This window comes from Cucumis sativus (genome assembly GCF_000004075.3).
Source record: "Cucumis sativus mitochondrion chromosome 1, complete sequence".
Lineage (NCBI taxonomy): Eukaryota > Viridiplantae > Streptophyta > Magnoliopsida > Cucurbitales > Cucurbitaceae > Cucumis > Cucumis sativus.
In genome coordinates, this window is record NC_016005.1 from 1,153,602 (window position 1) to 1,172,294 (window position 18,693).

An 18,693-nucleotide genomic window follows, 5' to 3' on the forward strand; every position below is an offset into this window, starting at 1 on the left:
CATCTGCTTCAAACCTGGACGATCTTCACTCCTCTTGGTCGAGGGCCTCATCCTTCTCGTGAACTCAGTAAAGATGAATAATAGTCTGTCTCCTATTCAGACCCGATATAGAAAAGATGCCGATGATAATAGTCTACTTTCGACCCAAGACTCCGATCCGGAACTTCCGAGACTGATGAGACTCCCACGGGGCACAAGAAGAAGAGAAGCTTGTAGTAGGTTACGAATCCTACCTCTTATGAGCAAGATAGCGGAGTTAATATGGATTTCTCAATATGAAAAGAGCCTTTCTTCTTTTCCGCAATATTCTTTGCTTCCCTGATGGATAGTCCTTCGGACCTGTCTTTATCTGGACCTGAAACCAAACTATAAGGGTTCACATTGAATTTCTTTGAGCAATATTCTTTGCGCCTAGGCTTGATTCTTTCATTGCTTAACACATTCATTCTGAGATTTCTCTCATATTACATTGAGCCTTAAGAGTCGCTTCGTAGATTATGCTGAAGGAGGAAAGAATGATTTCTTCTTTCTGAGAGTCCTTCGGACATGCATGCCCTAGGAATGAAGCTGAACTTCGCAAAGACTCCAAAATCCTCGCAATATTCTTTCTCAAATTCTTTGATCCTCCGTCCTCCGGACTATCCGTAATTAACCTAGATTGGAGCCCTCCGTCCTTCGGACTATGAATCATATATATTTTGGACGACCGACGGAGCTTTCAGTTCCATAATACGACTAAGGCTAGGTTAATATGGATAATAAGTCATCTGGTCCCTTGTTTTTGGTTCTTTGCACTGGGGGAGGGGTCAAAGATTCTTAAGAAATTGATTAGACCAAGGTTCCCATTAAATTGAGGACGGTTTGAATAGGTTGAATAGTCCTTCGCCTAATGAATATGGATAAAGAAGTCCGGAGGACCTAACGGAGGCTCCATAAGACAGGGATATTGTAGGCGGTCGATGAAAAAGGACCACTAGACGAATTTGAGAAGAAGAGGATGAGGAAGCGCTTGCTCGACCGCGGAGTGGGATCGAGATGACGGGATGTTTTGAATGGGGTTCGGGCCGAAGCTATCCCCCCCCTCTTTAGTGGGTTCGGAAGTCTCGGTTTCATGAGTTTACGAAGCAGTCAATGAACAAAGGCGGGAAGCGAAGCAGCTCTCCTGTATAGTTGTCCGAGAAGCTATCCAAGGATTTCGAATGAGAGGAAGCTAGACCCGGCCGAATGGGACTCTGATCGGAAGAAAGCTGCTCTTGAATGAGAAGGAGAGAGCGGCCTTAACACATGCAGTTCGGAACCCTTTCTGTAGCTAGATCTCTTGAATGAGATGTCTTTCCCCGAAGCCTCAGATCTTGGACGCCAGCATGAAGAGCGAAGCGAGAACTCATTTTCAGTGAGATAATATCTAAGTAGCGGGAATTGAAGAAGATAAATAAAGATAAGTCTCTTCGTATTCGATCTAAACTCTTTCATGAGATCTTTCCCTAGATCAGTGGGACTAGTCTCAAGCAAGAACTATTCTCAATAGGGGAGTCGCCGTCCGAATGTGATCTTTCAGGTTGGTCGGGTCCTATTTCCCAGTTTGCATGTAAATGAGACAGGATCCCTTTCTACCGTGATTTGACTTTCATGGTCTCGGGATTTTTGCATGAAAGAGTTCAAAGGAGTAAATAGCGATTGAGCGTATCAAAATCGAAGGCTCCAGTCCGGAGGACAGGTCCGAAGTCCTCGCAATATTCTTTGCTTTGAGCAATATTCTTTGCGCCTTCGGACGGGATATTCTTGGGAATCTTGCGTTCGAAAGATGCGACTATTCTTTATATATTGATTAGTGCTTCGCTAGGCTTGATTTCCTTTTGAGTCCTCCTTTTCGGATGCTTTCCCCGTATTTTCTCTCTCCCTTGAATAATTAGTATGAGTCAGGAGATCGGCCGATCTCATCAGAGGGACGAAAGGGCTCGACTGTAAGGAGAGGAGGTGCAGTTATCAGTTTTCCGTTGAAGAATTTCAGTCAGTGGCAGTAGTTAGCTGCAGCTCTTTCAGAAGTAGCCGTCTTGTTCTTGTCAGTTGAAGCTTTAGTCTAAGAAGAAAAAAGCTCTATCCTCACCAGTTGCAGGCAGCTATCTCTCCTTGTGTAATTCAAGCCGAATATAGCGCGGTTCATGCTAATAACCGGGATCAATTGCATGATACGATTTGAGGTCACAAAAAGAAAGGAATAAATTCAATAAGAAGTGGGGCATTTTCAATCAAGGCGCTGGGCTGGGCTTTTGACTTCCTGGCATTAGCAGCTATCCAGATATTTCTGGTCGAACGTCCACCCCTAATAGCCTGCTTCGGGTCTTTTCTTCCCCTGCTCCTCCCCCTCTGACTGATACTGAGTTCTCATTCCAAGTCTAACTCCAACTCAGCTGTGCAAGGTGCAAAGAATATTGCCGTGTGGACATTAGTTATTCTATCAATTCCAACCATAACGAGTGAGGTAATCCGACTTGAGGCTAGTCCCTTTCAGTTATGAATTCAAGACCGAAACCCTTGTCTAAAGCAAATGTTAATCCTTGTTCATTGATTTCTAACTTGGCTATTGCCGATAGGCTTTGATTTTATGCCTTTCCCCCGCTCCACTAAATTACATCTTAGATTTGAACTGTTAGAAACTATATTTCTTGATTTGACTGTCAAAATGTCTATCTCACCCCAACTAAAGGGAATCAATATGCTCCTACCTCAGATAAGAAGGCAGAGGCTGGGTCTGACTAAATTGAGCATTTTGCCTAAGAAATTAGGGTTTTGTCTTCAAGGCCACTTCCCGGACTAGAGGAGGTGCCCGTTGGCAGCAAGGCTATCAGCGGGTTCTGGTGCGGGGCGGTCTGTAGTAGAATCTGATGACCCAAGAAGGCTTCCTCACCAGTCGACTCCCCGAGAGAGATGAATGAGACTTGGCCGGTATCGCTTCCTACTCACGAGAATTCCTTACCTCGCCTATTTTTTGGAATCTTTGAGACCGAGAATAATAGTACTTTCTTTTTGGGGAACTGAAAATAAGGTGGACTTCTTTATATCCATATTAACTTCTTTCTGACCTATGGCTGACTATCCACTTAACCTCTCCTTGCTCATAATTGCTTTTCACTGTGATGAACGAAGGGAATTACTCTTTTCTATGAGAATTCTATGCTAGTTCTAAGAGGGAAAGAAGCTGGAACTGGTCGATCTTTCTATTATAAGGGGTCCAGATGCGCAATGAAATATGCGGGGAGGCGCATATTGCGGCGGGAAGAATATCCTTAGCTGCCGTGAGTTGCGTGAGTTGCCCCACGTAGCGGTGCCATAAGACAGGTCCGAAGGACTATCCATTAGGGAATGAGAGGACGGAGTCTGACTAAAAAAGAGATTTTCCCAGGGAGAATGGACAATTCAGTAACTTCCTCGGACTCGTCGTCCTCCTTCCCCTCTCTTCTAGCTAGGTACGTGTTAGACCTCCATTCCTATGGAAGATGGAACTCTTGATGACGCAGCTGACTCTCGGTAAAGCTATGATAGCTACCCTTCCACTCGATTAGACGCCGCCTCAAGGTAAAGACACTTCCTAACCGCTCCGTGGGCTAGAAGGTGGAGTTCCGGATCCGTGTGAATAACGAAATTCAGATGATCACTCTTTTCCTGAATGAAATGAACTCGCTTGAGGAATGAGAGGAAGAGCTCTTCAAGGTTCATTCCTGAAACCCAAAGCAAAAAAAGAAGTCAATGCCCACGTAGCGGGACAAGAGACTGAGTTGGAAGCGCTAACTATACAAAAGTAGGGCCTAGGCATCAAGGGAAGTATCAGAAAAGGCTGATGTTCAAGCTCTTTCCGAGGAGCAACCTCAATAGTCATCTGTCCCGGAAGAAAGGGCGCGAAGCTCTAAGAACCCTCACTTAGAAGTCGTGCAAAAAAAAGAAGACCATAAAAAAAAAAGAAAAGAAAATTGAGTGATGAGGGCTGAAAAATGGCTGAAAAGAGGTTCCCACTTCCATCCACCTTCTTCAAATCCCTTTCTGAGAAGTGAGCCCTCCATTTTAGTCCGTAATATTCTAGTCCATAAATCAAATCTCCTAGGCTTTCCATTCCACTGAAAGCGAAAACCGGAAATTCAAGGAATGAACCTTCGTCGAATAATCAGCCAGAAGAGGTTCCTTCTACGCGGTCAAACCGCTGGTCAGACAGAAGACAGGAAATTTTCCGTCTTTAGTCAGAGGTCTCGGGACAAGCCCAAGCGGGGTCCAGCAGTCCTTGTTTTTCTTCTTTCTTCATTCTGGTAGTAGTCACACTGAAATCCTTGGATCGATCGTCCGCTGTACCCCTTTTTCTTTCGTTGTGGCGCAAAGCCATTATTATTCAAAGACGGATGATTCAGATTCTAATAGGATGAAGAAATCCGTCAATGAAGAGTTCTGGGACAAACTATCCCACCAGCATGCATCATCGGATCTCTCAGGAGACATATAGGGAGGTGCAAAGAATATTGCGGCCGCTACGCTGAAAAAGGGAAAAAGAAAGGCTCAAAGAAGAAGGTTAATATGGATAGTCCTTCTCGGACGGGGGATTTGAGGCCCTTCTAATGGATAGTCCTACTTCCTTCCATATGGATGGTCCTACGGATACTCCGGACTGGAAAGGAGTGCAAAAGAAAGGCTGGGGATCCCACGGAGCGGTTGCATCTTGGAGCAGCTGTAGTTGAGAAATTAATCAGAAGATGCTGAGTTGACTCTGTCAGGAGTACCTACTATCATGGGGAGTGGAAAGGCCAAGGAATTTCGTGAGAACATAAGAGAAGAAAGTTCAGTCAGGAAAGCCTACCATAAGAAAACCTATAGGGAGAAATAAGGCAAAGGATGAAAGGTTTGAAAGTCATAAGAGGCTGAATTCAATTTTCGAGTTCCATGAAGGGGGTGATGAGACTTGTTTTTAGACAAAGACAAAGTACTATATATAGGAATGAAGCTGAACCTTCGCAAAGATAATTCTTTGAGCGTCGGACTGATTTATCAAGCTTAATCTTCATCTTTTTATTCAAAAAAAGAAAGAAATTCAGAAGTCATAGGGGACGGAGCGGGATTCCTCCCCTATCTTTTATGGCGGTCCAAAATATATGCCGCAAGAAATTGAAATTCCATAAATCAGTCCGCCTTTTTTGATTTTACAAGGGGGCTTTCTTTCTTTAGTGGGCCCTTGTTCATTGATTGCGCTCTTCTGAACTTATATAAAGTCGCTTCGCTTCGTCAATATTCTTTGAACCTATTAGCCTTTTAGGTTAGGAATGATAGTCTTTTCTTTTCTTTTTTCTGGTATGCCGCTCCCTGGGAAGAAGAAGGCACGAGCTCCGCGAAAACAAAAGGGGGGAATTCTCATTTCTTGTCTATTGAATATAGATGTCTTTCTTGTTCCACTAGCTAGGACCAAATTCGAAGATGTCTCTTTCCTTATTACAACCTTCATTTTTGATGTCAAAGACCAGAAGCTATGCGCAAATTCTCATTGGATCTCGGTTGTTCTTAACAGCGATGGCTATTCATTTAAGTCTTCGGGTAGCACCACTAGATCTTCAACAAGGTGGAAATTCTCGTATTCTGTATGTACATGTTCCTGCGGCTCGGATGAGTATTCTTGTTTATATCGCTACGGCTATCAACACTTTCTTGTTCCTATTAACAAAACATCCCCTTTTTCTTCGCTCTTCCGGAACCGGTACAGAAATGGGTGCTTTTTTTACCTTGTTTACTTTAGTGACTGGGGGGTTTCGGGGAAGACCTATGTGGGGCACCTTTTGGGTGTGGGATGCTCGTTTAACCTCTGTATTCATCTCGTTCCTTATTTACCTGGGTGCACTGCGTTTTCAAAAGCTTCCTGTCGAACCGGCTTCTATTTCAATCCGTCTTGGACCGATCGATATACCAATAATCAAGTTTTCAGTCAACTGGTGGAATACATCGCATCAACCTGGGAGCATTAGCGGATCTGGTACATCAATACATGTTCCTATGCCCATTCCAATCTTGTCTAACTTTGCTAACTTCCCCTTAGCAACCCGTATCTTCTTCGTTTTGGAAACACGTCTTCCTATTCCATTTTTTCCCGAATCTCCTTTAACGGAAGAAATCTCTGCTTTTTATGCTAAAATGACAGTCAGAAAATCAAAGCTCCAGATGAGTTGAAGTTCATTGAGGCGGTATTGGTAAAGAAAGTGACGTCCTCAATCCGTCAATCCAATCAATAAGGCTTCCCCTCTTTTATGAAAGATAGCTTGTCTTCCATTCTGGGGGGGCGAATACCTTGCTTCTAAGTCACAGAATTTCTTGAAAGATATGCTACTTCCCGCTCTTCTCTCTCTCATCTGTCAACAGGTATCGGTCGCATCTGGTCAATCAGTACACACGATATCTGTCTCTAAATAAAGAGAGATCCTTTTCGTTATGAGTAGTATTCTTTCTCATAAAGGAAAAGACAGACTATATCTGGGCTAGCTCGACTCCACCCCTACCAGGGCCTGAGCCCTTTTTGTGGAGGCTCAAAGAATTCTCGTTTAAGACTCTGAAATCAAAAAGAGTCTTAACAGACAACAGGTATCAAAACAAGAAGAAATAAGCGGAAAGCAGAAAGAAATCTTAAGGAAGAAGAAAGAGAGGGATAGGCTTTCTCCCAAGAACATCGATCAGTCTGAGAGGAAGAATGTCCAAATAAAGATCAAGCCTAGTTCAATATTCTTTGAACCTACTAAACTAAAAGGTGAAAGTCAGAGGACAATGAAATATTCTTTTCACCTTCTACGTTCTCCAGAACCTACTAGTAAGTGAAAGGAAGAATTGATTTGAGTTCCATTAAGATCAACTCATCTGTCGCTCGCAAATTCTTTGCGCCTTGCACCCTTGTTTTTGAGGGAGAAAACGAGTCAAGAGGAGCGGAGGGGGCGGTTTTCATTTCTTTTCATCAAAATCAGACAAGAAAGAAGTCAGAAAGCTCCTAACCTCTTCTTTATGGGGAGCCGTAGGTTCAAAGAATATTTCATTCTTCATTGAGGCCTTCTCCGTCCTCCTCCGCCTTCTACGTCCTACTACGCCGAGAAATATTCTAAGACGTTAAAGAAAGGCGCAAAGTTCGGTTAATTACGGAAAGTCCGGAGGACTACTTCGGTTAATTACGGATGGTCCTACTTCGGTTAATTACGGATGGTCCTACGGATAAATCCTCCGGACTACTTCCATATGGATAGTCCTCCGGATAAATCCTGCGGACTGCGGACTCCGGACTACTTCCATATGGATAGTCCTCCTTCTAATGGATAGTCCTACGGATAAGAATCCTCCGGACTGCGGACTCCGGACTCCGGACGTAGGATAAATCCTGCGGACTCCGGACTCCGGACGTAGGATAAATCCTGCGGACTGCGGACTCCGGACAGGTGACGGGGGTTTTGTTGAGTTTACCTTACGTGTTTTGGACAGACAAAATAACGAAAATTGTGAAAGTTGAAGAAGGATAGAACTCCGAAGGACTCTGTCATTAATGGTCCAAGTGTCTTTCATTCAGTTTCCCTTTTTTTTCGGTATACTAAGGGGCGGTTCCCTTCCCCTTTTCCCAATATTCTAATTAATGTATCATGATAGGAAGAACCATGTATTTACTTTCTAAAGAGGAAAATAGTTCCCCTTCGACGAATACGAATTATGGAACTAATTTGAGAAAATATCTGATTTTGACTCCCGACAAGGTGAAAAGAATATTGAAAGTCAGACAAGAGAGAATTTCCCAAAGACTGCAGGGTCTTTTTAAGTGTTCCGCTATTGTAATTGCCAAGGAAAAAGACCAAGATAATGCGAACCATTTGAATGCAGCCGTATTGAATGAGAATGCCACTCGGTATAATGCCGCAAAGCTCATTAGACAAGCATTCCCAGAATGGGAAGGGATGCTGGGTCGCCTTGAATAAGGCGTGGGGATCCCTCTGTAACTATGTCACGAAGGAGGACAAGAATCCCTACGTCTGGGGGAAGTTCTCACTCCAACAAGTAATGTGCGAGGCCCAGGCTTTTACAAAAAAGAGGGCTCTTTGAAATAGTAGTATAAAGCAGCCGCCCATGAAAGTGGATGCCCTCCTTCAGAGGAGAGGCTCCGAAAGCATGAGAACAGGCTCGATGTCCAAAACGATCCACAGCTGCACAGGCCCCTATGGACAAAATAGAATGTGTTACGCCAGCTATAGCTATGGGAGGACGTGCAGAACAAGAAGGCCCGAGAAAGAACTCTCATGGAGGGAATTGCACCTTATCTCTGGGAGCCCGGATGGGCCCAAGAGTACCAAGAGTACGAGCCGGAAGACTTGGGCGAGAAAGATTTTCTACTCGACTGGGTGGCAATCAACCGCTCCGTGGGCGCCCGAAGGCCCCTAAAGACGAGGCAACTTTGAATTTACGGGGAATGAGTAGAAAGAAAACCTTTTGAATAACTATACTTTCACAAGTGAGAAGGGTCTAGACCAGAAAGGAAAAACGACTAAAAAGGTGCTAACGACTTCTTTGACCTTTGGGTCCTTGACGAGTTTCAAGACCCTAGTCATAGTCGACAACACGGCACTCCGGACGGGTCCAGGTGACTCAGAAAATTCCACTAAAAGCCTAACCATCTACTCAAATTCTTAGATGGACAAAAATGTAGGCTCGACGCTAAATATGATAGGGTCTTTCTCAAGAAGAGAAAGGTACCTATTATTCTAATTGGAAATGAGCTCCCCTTTCTTTTTCAATGAAAAGGACGGGCCCGTGGTCGGAAAGGATTTTTCCCTTAAGGTTCTTCTCTCACCTAAAAGATCTAGTGGAAGAAAGAGTCATCGCCACGGAAATGTATAGAAAGAAGAGCGGGGATCCTGGATTCCATGGGACATCCACCCATTGATAACAACTTTCTCCAAGTAAATTCATTCTATCTTCCGGAAGAAGAAGAATGCTTCGACTCTTGGAATTTGTCAAATTTTCATCGAAAAGAATTCGTCTATCCTCCATTCGGAGAGAGAAAGAGGGAAACCCTTTATCTCCAGATTTCCGAGGAGAACTTGCAAAAGTCTCGAATGAACCTCCTGAACCTTGCCCGTCTGCCTCTATGCAAAAGGAAAGAAAAGCAGGGAAAGTGGAAAACCAGGTACAATAAAAGGGAATCCCTCGTTCTTTCAGAAAAAGCAGTAGCTTTACTTGAGGATGAAATGCTCTTTCCAATCCTAAGAGGAAGTTGAAGAACTAGCTTTTGAGTTCTGAAATCGGGTAGGGGACTACTTTCCCCAATGAGCTACCCAAGGAAAAAAGGCTGAATGAATTGAGTTTCTGAATTAAGCTACCCCCTCCGTTTTAGAGTCCTTCCTTCCATATGGATGGTCCTACTTCGGTTAATTACGGATGGTCCTACGGATAAATCACCTGGACCTTTCTTTGATGGTGCAAAGATCTATGGATAAGGCGCAAAGCAAAGGATATTGCGAGACAGGTCCTCAGTCCTATCCATATTAACCTGCGACTGAGGACGGGATATTCTTGGGGATTTGATGAGAGTATGAATCATATTATTTTGGAGGGGGACCACTCCTCAAATTCAAAGAGCCTTGCCTCCGGTTGTAATAGTCTTGTAAATCATCAAAACCTCCGGGGAGCGCAAGAAAGGAAAAACGAGACCTTTAATTTCATATCTGAGGAAAGGTCATCCTTGCACTCCTTCCCAGTCGCTTCGCTTCGCGCCTTCTACGCAGTGGAATCTGTCTCAGTTTCAGTTGCTAAAGTCACTTTTGGTTGAGGATTCAATGCTCGACCAGAAGTTTCACTGGTTTACAAAGATGTGTAAATTAACTAGAAATCGCCTATAGGCGGAAAGAAAAGGCCCAAAATGGGTTCCAAATGGATGATTCACGAGGGAAATGCACATTTGTAAGGTTTCCGCCTATGCGGAATGAAAGAAAAGACTCAAAATCCCGACCTTGGAAGGTTCGAAGAATCAATGAACTATAAAGAAAGCACAAATCCCCACTCCGCGGAGACCTACGGCAAGGTTATCATATGGACAGTCCTTCGGACTTCGGACGGAAGCAAGTGGTGGAACCGCTACGTGGGAGACCCCATTCGTGAGGTTTAATCTCCATTTTTCATCTTTTGACCACTGGTCGTATGAGTCCTTCGCCTTGGATCTGGCGGGAGAGCCCATGATAGATACCCGATGATCCCTATATTCATGACAAAAACTAGGGATGTTCCACTCAGCACCCTAAAGTTCCACTCTAGCTCCTTGTAAACAATGAAGAAACCTCCTTTCCCGCAGAGTCAAGTGATTTTGACTTGAGTAAGTCACTTCAAAACCGTGGGAAAACTGTCCAAAACCTCTGATTTGACTCCGTAGGCAAGGCACCGGAGCGGCAAGGAATCTCCTACTACGCCATCCCAATACTGTCTTTCCACTTTCAAGGGATTCCTCCCGTAGGTCCGCCCCACCTCTCCTTGTTTCAGAGTCAGCGGAATCGCAATATTCTTTGCACCTTTCATTATCTCTTTTTTAATTCATGAACGATCGATCCGATCGAAAGCAAGAAAAAGAGATCCCACTGGGGCGATTGATTCTTCAGATGCCCCGAAAATCAAGCTCCAGATGAGTTGACGAGACCATAGGAAGAGGGACCTAGTCGAATGACTCTTTGTCTGGTATGCTTCCGCAACCTCATCAGAGGTATCAACTTTTTCTGATGACTGAACGGGTAGAACTGCGCGTGTCGATCCATGAGATAGAGCGACGTCAGTCTTCCCTCCCACGGGAAAGATCCATGCGCCCTACTTCTTCCTCCGATTCTGCTAAGCGTACTTCTTTCTTCTTTGAAAGGAGATTCCGAGGTGAAAAGAATATTGAACCGCTACGTGGGCGTAAAATCAAGCGGAAATCTTCGAGCAATATTCTTTGCTTTTCTAGTGGACCTCGCATATTTCATTGCGCCTTCTCTCCTTTCAGTCGAGCCCTCAGTCCTATCCATTAGACTGCACCTCGCAATATTCTTTGCGCCTGCGCCTGGACCTTTCTTTGACTATCGTAGCAAGAGTAGCTGAAGGATCAATGAAATTTGATGATTGATGCCATAAAGGAAAAGTCCAAGGATTTAGTTATCGATGTTCTCGGAAGAATATTGCGGAGTGAATTTAAGGAAGACGAAGTTCGAGCAATCCGAACGGAAGAAAAGGTCAATGGAAGTCCTGGAGCCTCCGGAGTGCTCCTTATCTCTATGGTACTAGTAAGAGAAAAGACCCGTCCTTTTTCTTTATCAAGCTTAACCTTTGTAATAGGTTGAATAGTCAGCTGGTCCGAAGGCGCCATAAGACAGGTCCGAAGGCGCAATGAAATATGCGTTGAGAATTTGAGAGAAAGAAAGATTAGACTTTCCAGTTCTTCCCGCTCCGTGGGCCCTTCGTTAATTACGGAAAGTCCTCCTTCCTTCCATATGGATGGTCCTACTTCTGTTAATTACGGATGGTCCTACTTCGGTTAATTACGGATGGTCCTACGGATAAATCACCTGGACCTTTCTTTGGCCCTGCGGACGTAGGACTACTTCGGTTAATTACGGATGGTCCTACGGATAAATCACCTGGACCTTTCTTTGGCCCTGCGGACGTAGGACCCTGGACCTTTCTTTGGCACGTAGGACAGCTCATTAACGATAATGAAAGAAGAAAAAAATGGGAATGAAAAAGAAAGAGGTGAATATGGGAGATTTCAGACATCGATTTTAGTCTTTTTGACGGAGTGAATTCCATGATTTTGCTAGGTTTTGCCCATAGGAAGTAGCAAGAAAAGACAAAAAATCAGTCAAAATTGATCTATTTTCGTTAAATATCAATATGAGAAAAAGTCCTATTTAGAAGCAAAAAAGCCGGGAAAACGCAATGAAAGAAGAACTCCTAGGACAGGGAAAAGAAATGAACAGAGTTTGATTATGGTTTCTGGTCCGGAGAAATACGGGTCTATTCTTTGATCCTTCTAATGGATAGTCCTCCTTCCCTCCATATGGATGGTCCTACGGATAAATCACCTGGACCTTTCTTTGGCCCTGCGGACTCCGGACCCTGGACCTTTCTTTGGCCCTGCGGACTCCGGACTACGGACTACGGACTTTCGGTAATTAACCGAACTTTGCACAAGGCTTCCGCTTAAATGTCTTTCGAAACTCATATATATCCTGGTGGGAGCTTCCTTTTCTCATTCTCGATTTGAATTGGACTTTAGTAGGTCGAGCCACTATTTTTCCTTGCTGGGGATGAAACTGAAAGGGATGAGTTTGCTCTTGGTCACCTCGTAGATTAGCCGCTCATTAATATGAAGAGAAGAAGCGAGAAAGGTTCGCCACTATTCAAAACCGTTAAGGTCTGATCGAGAAGCTCTTATCCAGAGATGTCTTTCCAAAAGCAGCTATCTAGGGAAATGAGAGAGATAAAGAATGAGTTTAGACGAACGAGGCCTAGCCTAAGACATAAGAACAAAAAAAGCTTTGTAGAGAGACTCTAATTCTTTGAGCCTCTTAGCGGAATTAGACCGAGCCCTTGCTGCTACCTTGGCTTGGAAGCTAGGGTGCGCGGGGCGAAGCGGTATTTCCCCGGTGGAACGAGAGAAAGGAATGATCGAGATCAGGATCGGCATCACCTGGAAAGGAAAGGGTCTCCACCGGAGCAAGAGCGAGACTTGTAGAGAAGGAAGAGAGTGTCCCCTCATTGAGATCTTGCTAAGGCAGAGGAAGAAGGAGAAGTTGAAGAACTAGCTTAGATTATAGATCAGCCTGTGACACAATGACTGAAATCTCTCAGCAGGCTTCGTCGTGCCCTAATTCCCCAGACGCCCTACCCTCCCTGGACCTGAAAGAGAGAGCGCCAATTCCTTCCACCGATTTCCCACTACGCGGTTGAGGCAATCCCCCTATCGTTCAGGCAGAGCTTTTCTACCTGTGCGGAAAGGAGGCAATTCAGGTTTCCTTTCGTCCACAGGGTGAAGGGGCATAGGCGCATAGGGCCATAGACCGAAATGGTTAAAGAACATTTCTTTCGTGAATGAAGAAAGCTTTCTTTATCCTTATGCCACATCTCACTGAGAAAATCAGTCAAATGAGTCCTTCTCACCCAGCCGGGCTAAAGCACGAACCCTCAAAGACTTTACCACTTCCATCCATAAATAGGGGAATGAGCCCAACTGAGTCCGCTCGAGCCCTTGTTTTGACTCCTCTCAAATCCCCCGTCCTCAGTCCTATCCATATTAACCTGTGACGCATCTGGACCCCTTATAATTGGATTGCGCCTTTCTTTTTTTCTTTATAAAGCTTAGTTCATTCTAATTCTAAAAGGAGATTTTCATCAATCTCATTTCAAATCTTCCCCATGCTAAATCTCACATCGGAAAGTCAAGAAGACGGACGAGAGGCGGAATGAAATATGCGTTGACAAGACTGGAAGGCGCATATTGCCCATTAGAGAATTTGACTTTGGAGGAGAGGCTCAATTCAAAGTTCAGCGGGAAGAACTGATCGCAATATTCTTTGCACCTCCTTCAGCATAATCTATTCTTTGCGCCTGTCTGTCCTTCGTCCTGGAGCGGTTTAAGACGCCTCATATGGATAAAAACAAGTCGTCCTGGAGCGGTTTAAGAGTCCTAAGTAGCTTATCTAGACTCGTCCTCCGCGGTTCAAAATGGAAGGCTCAAAGGATATTGAGGCGATGACATTCTTTATTTAGTCGCTCGCAAGAAGGCAATATTCAAAGCTCTTTTTTAAGCAGCTGCAATAATGAAAGGGATCATGACGCAATATTCTTTGCGCCTTCTACGCGGTCTCGCTTCTTCTTCGCGACTAAGTTCAGTGCTTTCTTTCATTCTTCTTCCTTTGAATGAGAAAAGGGCAAATGCCATGTTCAAAGCTTGATTTTTCTCATTACACGGGGAATGAACTAGCCTTTGTTCGCCGACCGCGGTCTGTCTTCTTTATCCTGATGTGACTAGAGTCTTTTCATTATACAAGCACCGAAGCGCTACGCATATTTCATTGCGCCTCGTTCAAAGCCTTTTTCTATTTCAAGAAAGAGAGATATGAACTTCTCCTTAAAGAACTAGGAGAGAAAATCGACTTCTGCCGGTCCGTCCTTAGTCGTAGTCTGAAAACCTTTGCCTATTCCCCCGCTCCGTGGGCTTCAACAAAGGGTACGGATGATGATTCCTTTTTGTTATTTCCCCTTCTCCTAATATAATAGGGTTAGTCGAGCTTCCGAATCAGGCAGGTGTCGTGAGCGCCGATTGGTCGAGGTGACTTGGCTTCCACCGCATTGATGACTAAGAAGCTTAGATGAAAGGCTTATGTCTTTTTCTGCTGACTTTGATTTCATTATCCATTCCACCTTCCTTCCATCCGCATTCGTCGATGAGTGGAATCCCTTTTCGGTAAAAAAACCAGTCGAGCCACTTTCTTTAGCCTTGGCTAGCTCATAAGGCATGAAACTAAGCGACTTCTGAAACAAGAAGAGCTACCCTTGAAATAACCACAGCAACAGGAACAAGAACTGCCACAGCCGAAAGAACTAGGTCCTTCTAACCTCTCCTCTCCAGTCTCGCTTCTTCGAACCAGCGCCGGAACTGAAATCCTTCGCCCACGGATCTTTCTCTCGCGCGGGTCTGGCTCTCTCACTATTAGAATCTCTTCGTAGACCGGCCGAGACCAGTGGGCAGCGGTCACTTCCAGAGTCAGGATGATATCAGTCAACTCATCTGGAGCTTTTCATTGATCTCTTTCAAAAGAAAACCCTCTTCCTTTCAAAGTAATAGGTTGAATAGTGAAATAGTGGGATTGATTTTGATCCACTAGAATGAACCGCGTAGGAGGAGGATCAGATCAAGGTGAACAAGATCCCCATATTCATTGGGGCGAAGAGTTTACGTAAATCAAAGAAAATGAGCTCATTAACGAGAATGAAAGAAGAAAAAAATGTCTAATCTTTGCTCAAGATGACATTCTTTCTTTTGGTGATCGAGACCGCGTAGAAGGCGCATATTGCGAGAAACTTGATTTGAGAATATTGCGTGAAAGGTCAAAATAGTAAGGAGCAAAGAATATTGCGTGGAAGTGCACTAATAGGGAAAAGTCAATCAAAGAAAAGAAGCTCATTAACGACTACTGGATAAAGAAGTCCTTCGGACGGAACATGGGATCAAGCCTATTTTCTAGCTTGCTTTGGACGAATGCTTTCTTTCCTACCCATTTCGAGGCGAGATTAGATTGAGGAGACGGAGTTCTATTTAGATAAGAAAAAAGACCTAGAGGGAGAGAAGAGGGAAAGATGGAAAAACCCACTACGCGCCCCCATGTGAGATTGAAGTTTGAACGCCAAATCAGCCATTTGCTAGTAGGGACAATCGAAGATGTAGTAACTTCAGGCCGGTGAACATGAGGAGCGAGTGAAAAGAGGCTAAAATGGTTTTAGCAAAGAAGATGTCTACGAGTCAAAATCATCCCCTATCCTAGTGCGTGCCCCGTCTGTGACCAGACGGACTATGAATATATCTACTCCGAAAGGGACTAAGTTGCTGGAGGTGTAGAGGAGAGGGACAGATTTGACCTCTGATTCCGCTGACTCTGAAAGAAGGACTGGTGGGGACTTTCTTCTATTCGCTCGTGAACTCGACCGCTTCCTGAACTCTTGAAAGGAATTGAAGGACGGGTTCAAACTACGAACCGGACCGACCCGGCCGCTGCCTCTTCTTCTCTCGATCCTATCTGAGCCCACTGGGTCTCGCGACTCAAATCCCCACTTTCCCACGGTTTTGAAGTGACTTATGAAAGTATGAATCACGAGACTCTGCGGGAAGAGGATTCTCACTCCTTCTTCTTCCCTCGCTTTCTCTTTCATCTCTTGCATCCACGCTTGGGCACGAAGGAATCGGAAGACCTTCGTTATATAATTAATAAAAAAAGCAAAGTCTTCCCATTCCCCATTCAATCATCCCACTGTGGTAGGAGCCGGAGAGCATAACTTAAAGAGAAAGCAGAAGCCTCACAGGGGACGCGAAGAGTAGGGCATTCCCTGAATTAGCTAGCAAGGTCACATCCATCGAGTAAAGATGAACCGTCCGGAGGACTAAGAAATCCATATGAGCCTTGATTTATTCCTTTTTAGATCAAGATTTTCAGTCCTATCATGCACAATCTGAGGTATTTTTCGGGTATTAGACTGATTTGGGAGATGCAAGCTCAACCCACGGAGCGGTAGATTCCCCTTACCCTACTTATGTATCAATCTGCCGAAAGCGAGAAGTCTTCTCTTATTGGGTTTCTTCTGCAAAGTTCAGAAGTAGAAGGGCTCGAATATAATATTGAGTCTTTTTTTTTCCTATTTATGTGAGGGGAAATCTTTCAATTATTTCCGTAAATAATCCCCTCCGGTCCAGCTCTTCATGGAAGTCGAGAGTGAATCTTGAAGTGCGCGGGCAATGCCGCTCAGTCTTAAAGTGGAATCTTTTCGGATGGGCTTCTTCTTCGTATGACTCGGTAGCCATAGCCCCAGGACGAATACGAATACAACCAGAGTCAGATCTTGAACTTGAGACTTAATAGAAAGGGATAGAAAGAAGAATGAACTATTCACGGTGCCCACGTAGCGTCCAAGAAGATTTTAGTTCCTGAAGAGCAATAAGAAAAAGCAAAGCGGTGGCACTATCAAAAGGACCCGTAGGCAAGGCTCCATAAGACGGGGATATTGTGGACCCCTCGGACCCAGTTCCTTTGTTTATAGTCATAGTCTTTGAATCGATGTCTTAAGCAAATGTAAATGAAAGAAGAAGAAAGTTCAACGAAAGCCAGCGCTGATTATTGCGGACTCCTTCACATCTTATTCCTCGGAGGCTTTTAGGATTTCTTATCTTTTCTCGACTTTCTATATTTCAAGAGGGCGGGGATTTGAATCAAAATCTTCCATGAAGCATAGGGCTTCAAAATCAAACAAAGAGATTCTCACTAAGAAATCTTCGATTTACCCACTACTTCAATCTGATTTCATATTTTCCTTTGTATGAGAAAATGAAACTTGGTCTTTTCCTCATGCAAGAATTCAGTACAAAAGCAGAATCGGAATACAAGGCTCAGCGAGGCCTCGGACGAATGAATCTTTTCTCTTTATCTCTTTCCCAAGTGGCTTTCTTGAATCCGTGCCTGCTTCGGCATAGCCGCCCGATAAAGCAGATAGAGGCAAGTCCTCCGAAACCTTTTTGAAAGAAAGAGAGGGGCGCAGAGACTCGACCGTAGGGAGAGGGGCGAAGCCGAGAATGAAACTGAAAGAGAGAGATCTCACAAGAAGAATTGAACTTCTTCATGGGATTCCCTTTAAAAGAATGAAAGACAAAGAGAGATTCAACAAGATCGAAGAAGGAAAGAAAGAGAGATCATGAAATCGTAAACTCATGAAAGAAGATAAGAGTTCAAAGAGTTCGATCCAAGAATTCGAAAGACTTCTCTCTCTCTATGTTCTTGACTTCGTTCTTTAATTCAAGATCTGTAGAATGTGAAAGATGAATATTCTTTACTTGACTTCCTTCTTTACATCGAAGACTTCTAAATCTTAATTCAAGATCTCATTCATGACTTCGGAAAGAAGAATGAAAGATCCAAATGAAAAAACCTTCTCCGCCTCTGAAAGAAGAAAGCCGTCACACAAAGAAATCAAGATCAAGCCTAGCCTGAATGAACAAGGCCTTTCATTCGAATGCTCTCTGCTAGGGAAGAAAAAGAAGACAAGACGAGCGCGAAGGGAAGCGCATTTATCTCAGAAAATCAGAGAAAACGACTCAAGAGGCCCATATTGCGAGAGGCTCGACCAGAGGTTATCAGAAAGGAGACCTAGTTCACTCGAAGGAGAGGAGTGCAAGCAGTTGAGATAAGAAAAAAGACCTATAAGGACTTTTAGAAAGACTATTTTCTGACTATGCGGGAGAGAGATTTGACCACAAAACCCACTAAAAGGAATGCTCCTTCTCCGTCCTTCTACGGGGAAATAGCATTTCTCTAACGAGAAATCCTTGTTCTCATTTGCTTAAGGAGTTTTGGACTACTTCGTCCGCCTCATCCTAACCACCTTGTGGTAGGAGAAGGAGAACCGCGCCCAGTATGCCTTCCCCAAAGGAAGGAGGTTTCGGAAGGACTCGACTAGGGTCCGGAACGATGTAGCCTTTACCTTTAGGCCCCGAATCGGAAAGGATAGTTCAAAAATAATATAATGCCTGAGGACGGTGGGAGTCTTTCGTATTGAGCTGCGGTTCTTGCTCGGCCTGCTGGGTGTCGGAAGATTAGGCTATCAATGAGAGAATGTGCCATCCCTTGTCCCAGTTCTTCTTGTTGAAGCCGTTGGAGCAGCCGAAAGTTTCTAATTTCAGCAAAGTGATTTGAAAAATCAAGGTCATCTCAACGCATATTTCATTGCACCGCGGAGTGGGGCGCAAGTAAATCAAAGAAAAGATGGCGGGTGCAGATGTGCCATAAGACAGGTCCGAAGGACAGACAGGCGCATTGAAGAATTATAAGGGGACCAGATGACGGGGAATTTTGCGTGAGTTGCGTGAGAAAAGAAATTAATTGACTGGATCTCATATGGATTTCTTAGTCCTCCGGAGACGGTTCA

The 18,693-nt window shown here is 44.3% G+C and overlaps 1 protein-coding gene across 1 annotated transcript; it reads left to right on the plus strand.

Annotated features, from left to right (window-relative positions):
• The first annotated feature begins 5,451 nt into the window (after window positions 1-5,451).
• Window positions 5,452-6,195, plus strand: ccmC (cytochrome c biogenesis C). The gene has a single exon. The coding sequence runs from the start codon at window positions 5,452-5,454 to the stop codon at window positions 6,193-6,195; it is 744 nt and encodes a 247-aa protein (YP_004849340.1).
• The last annotated feature ends 12,498 nt before the right edge of the window (window positions 6,196-18,693 follow it).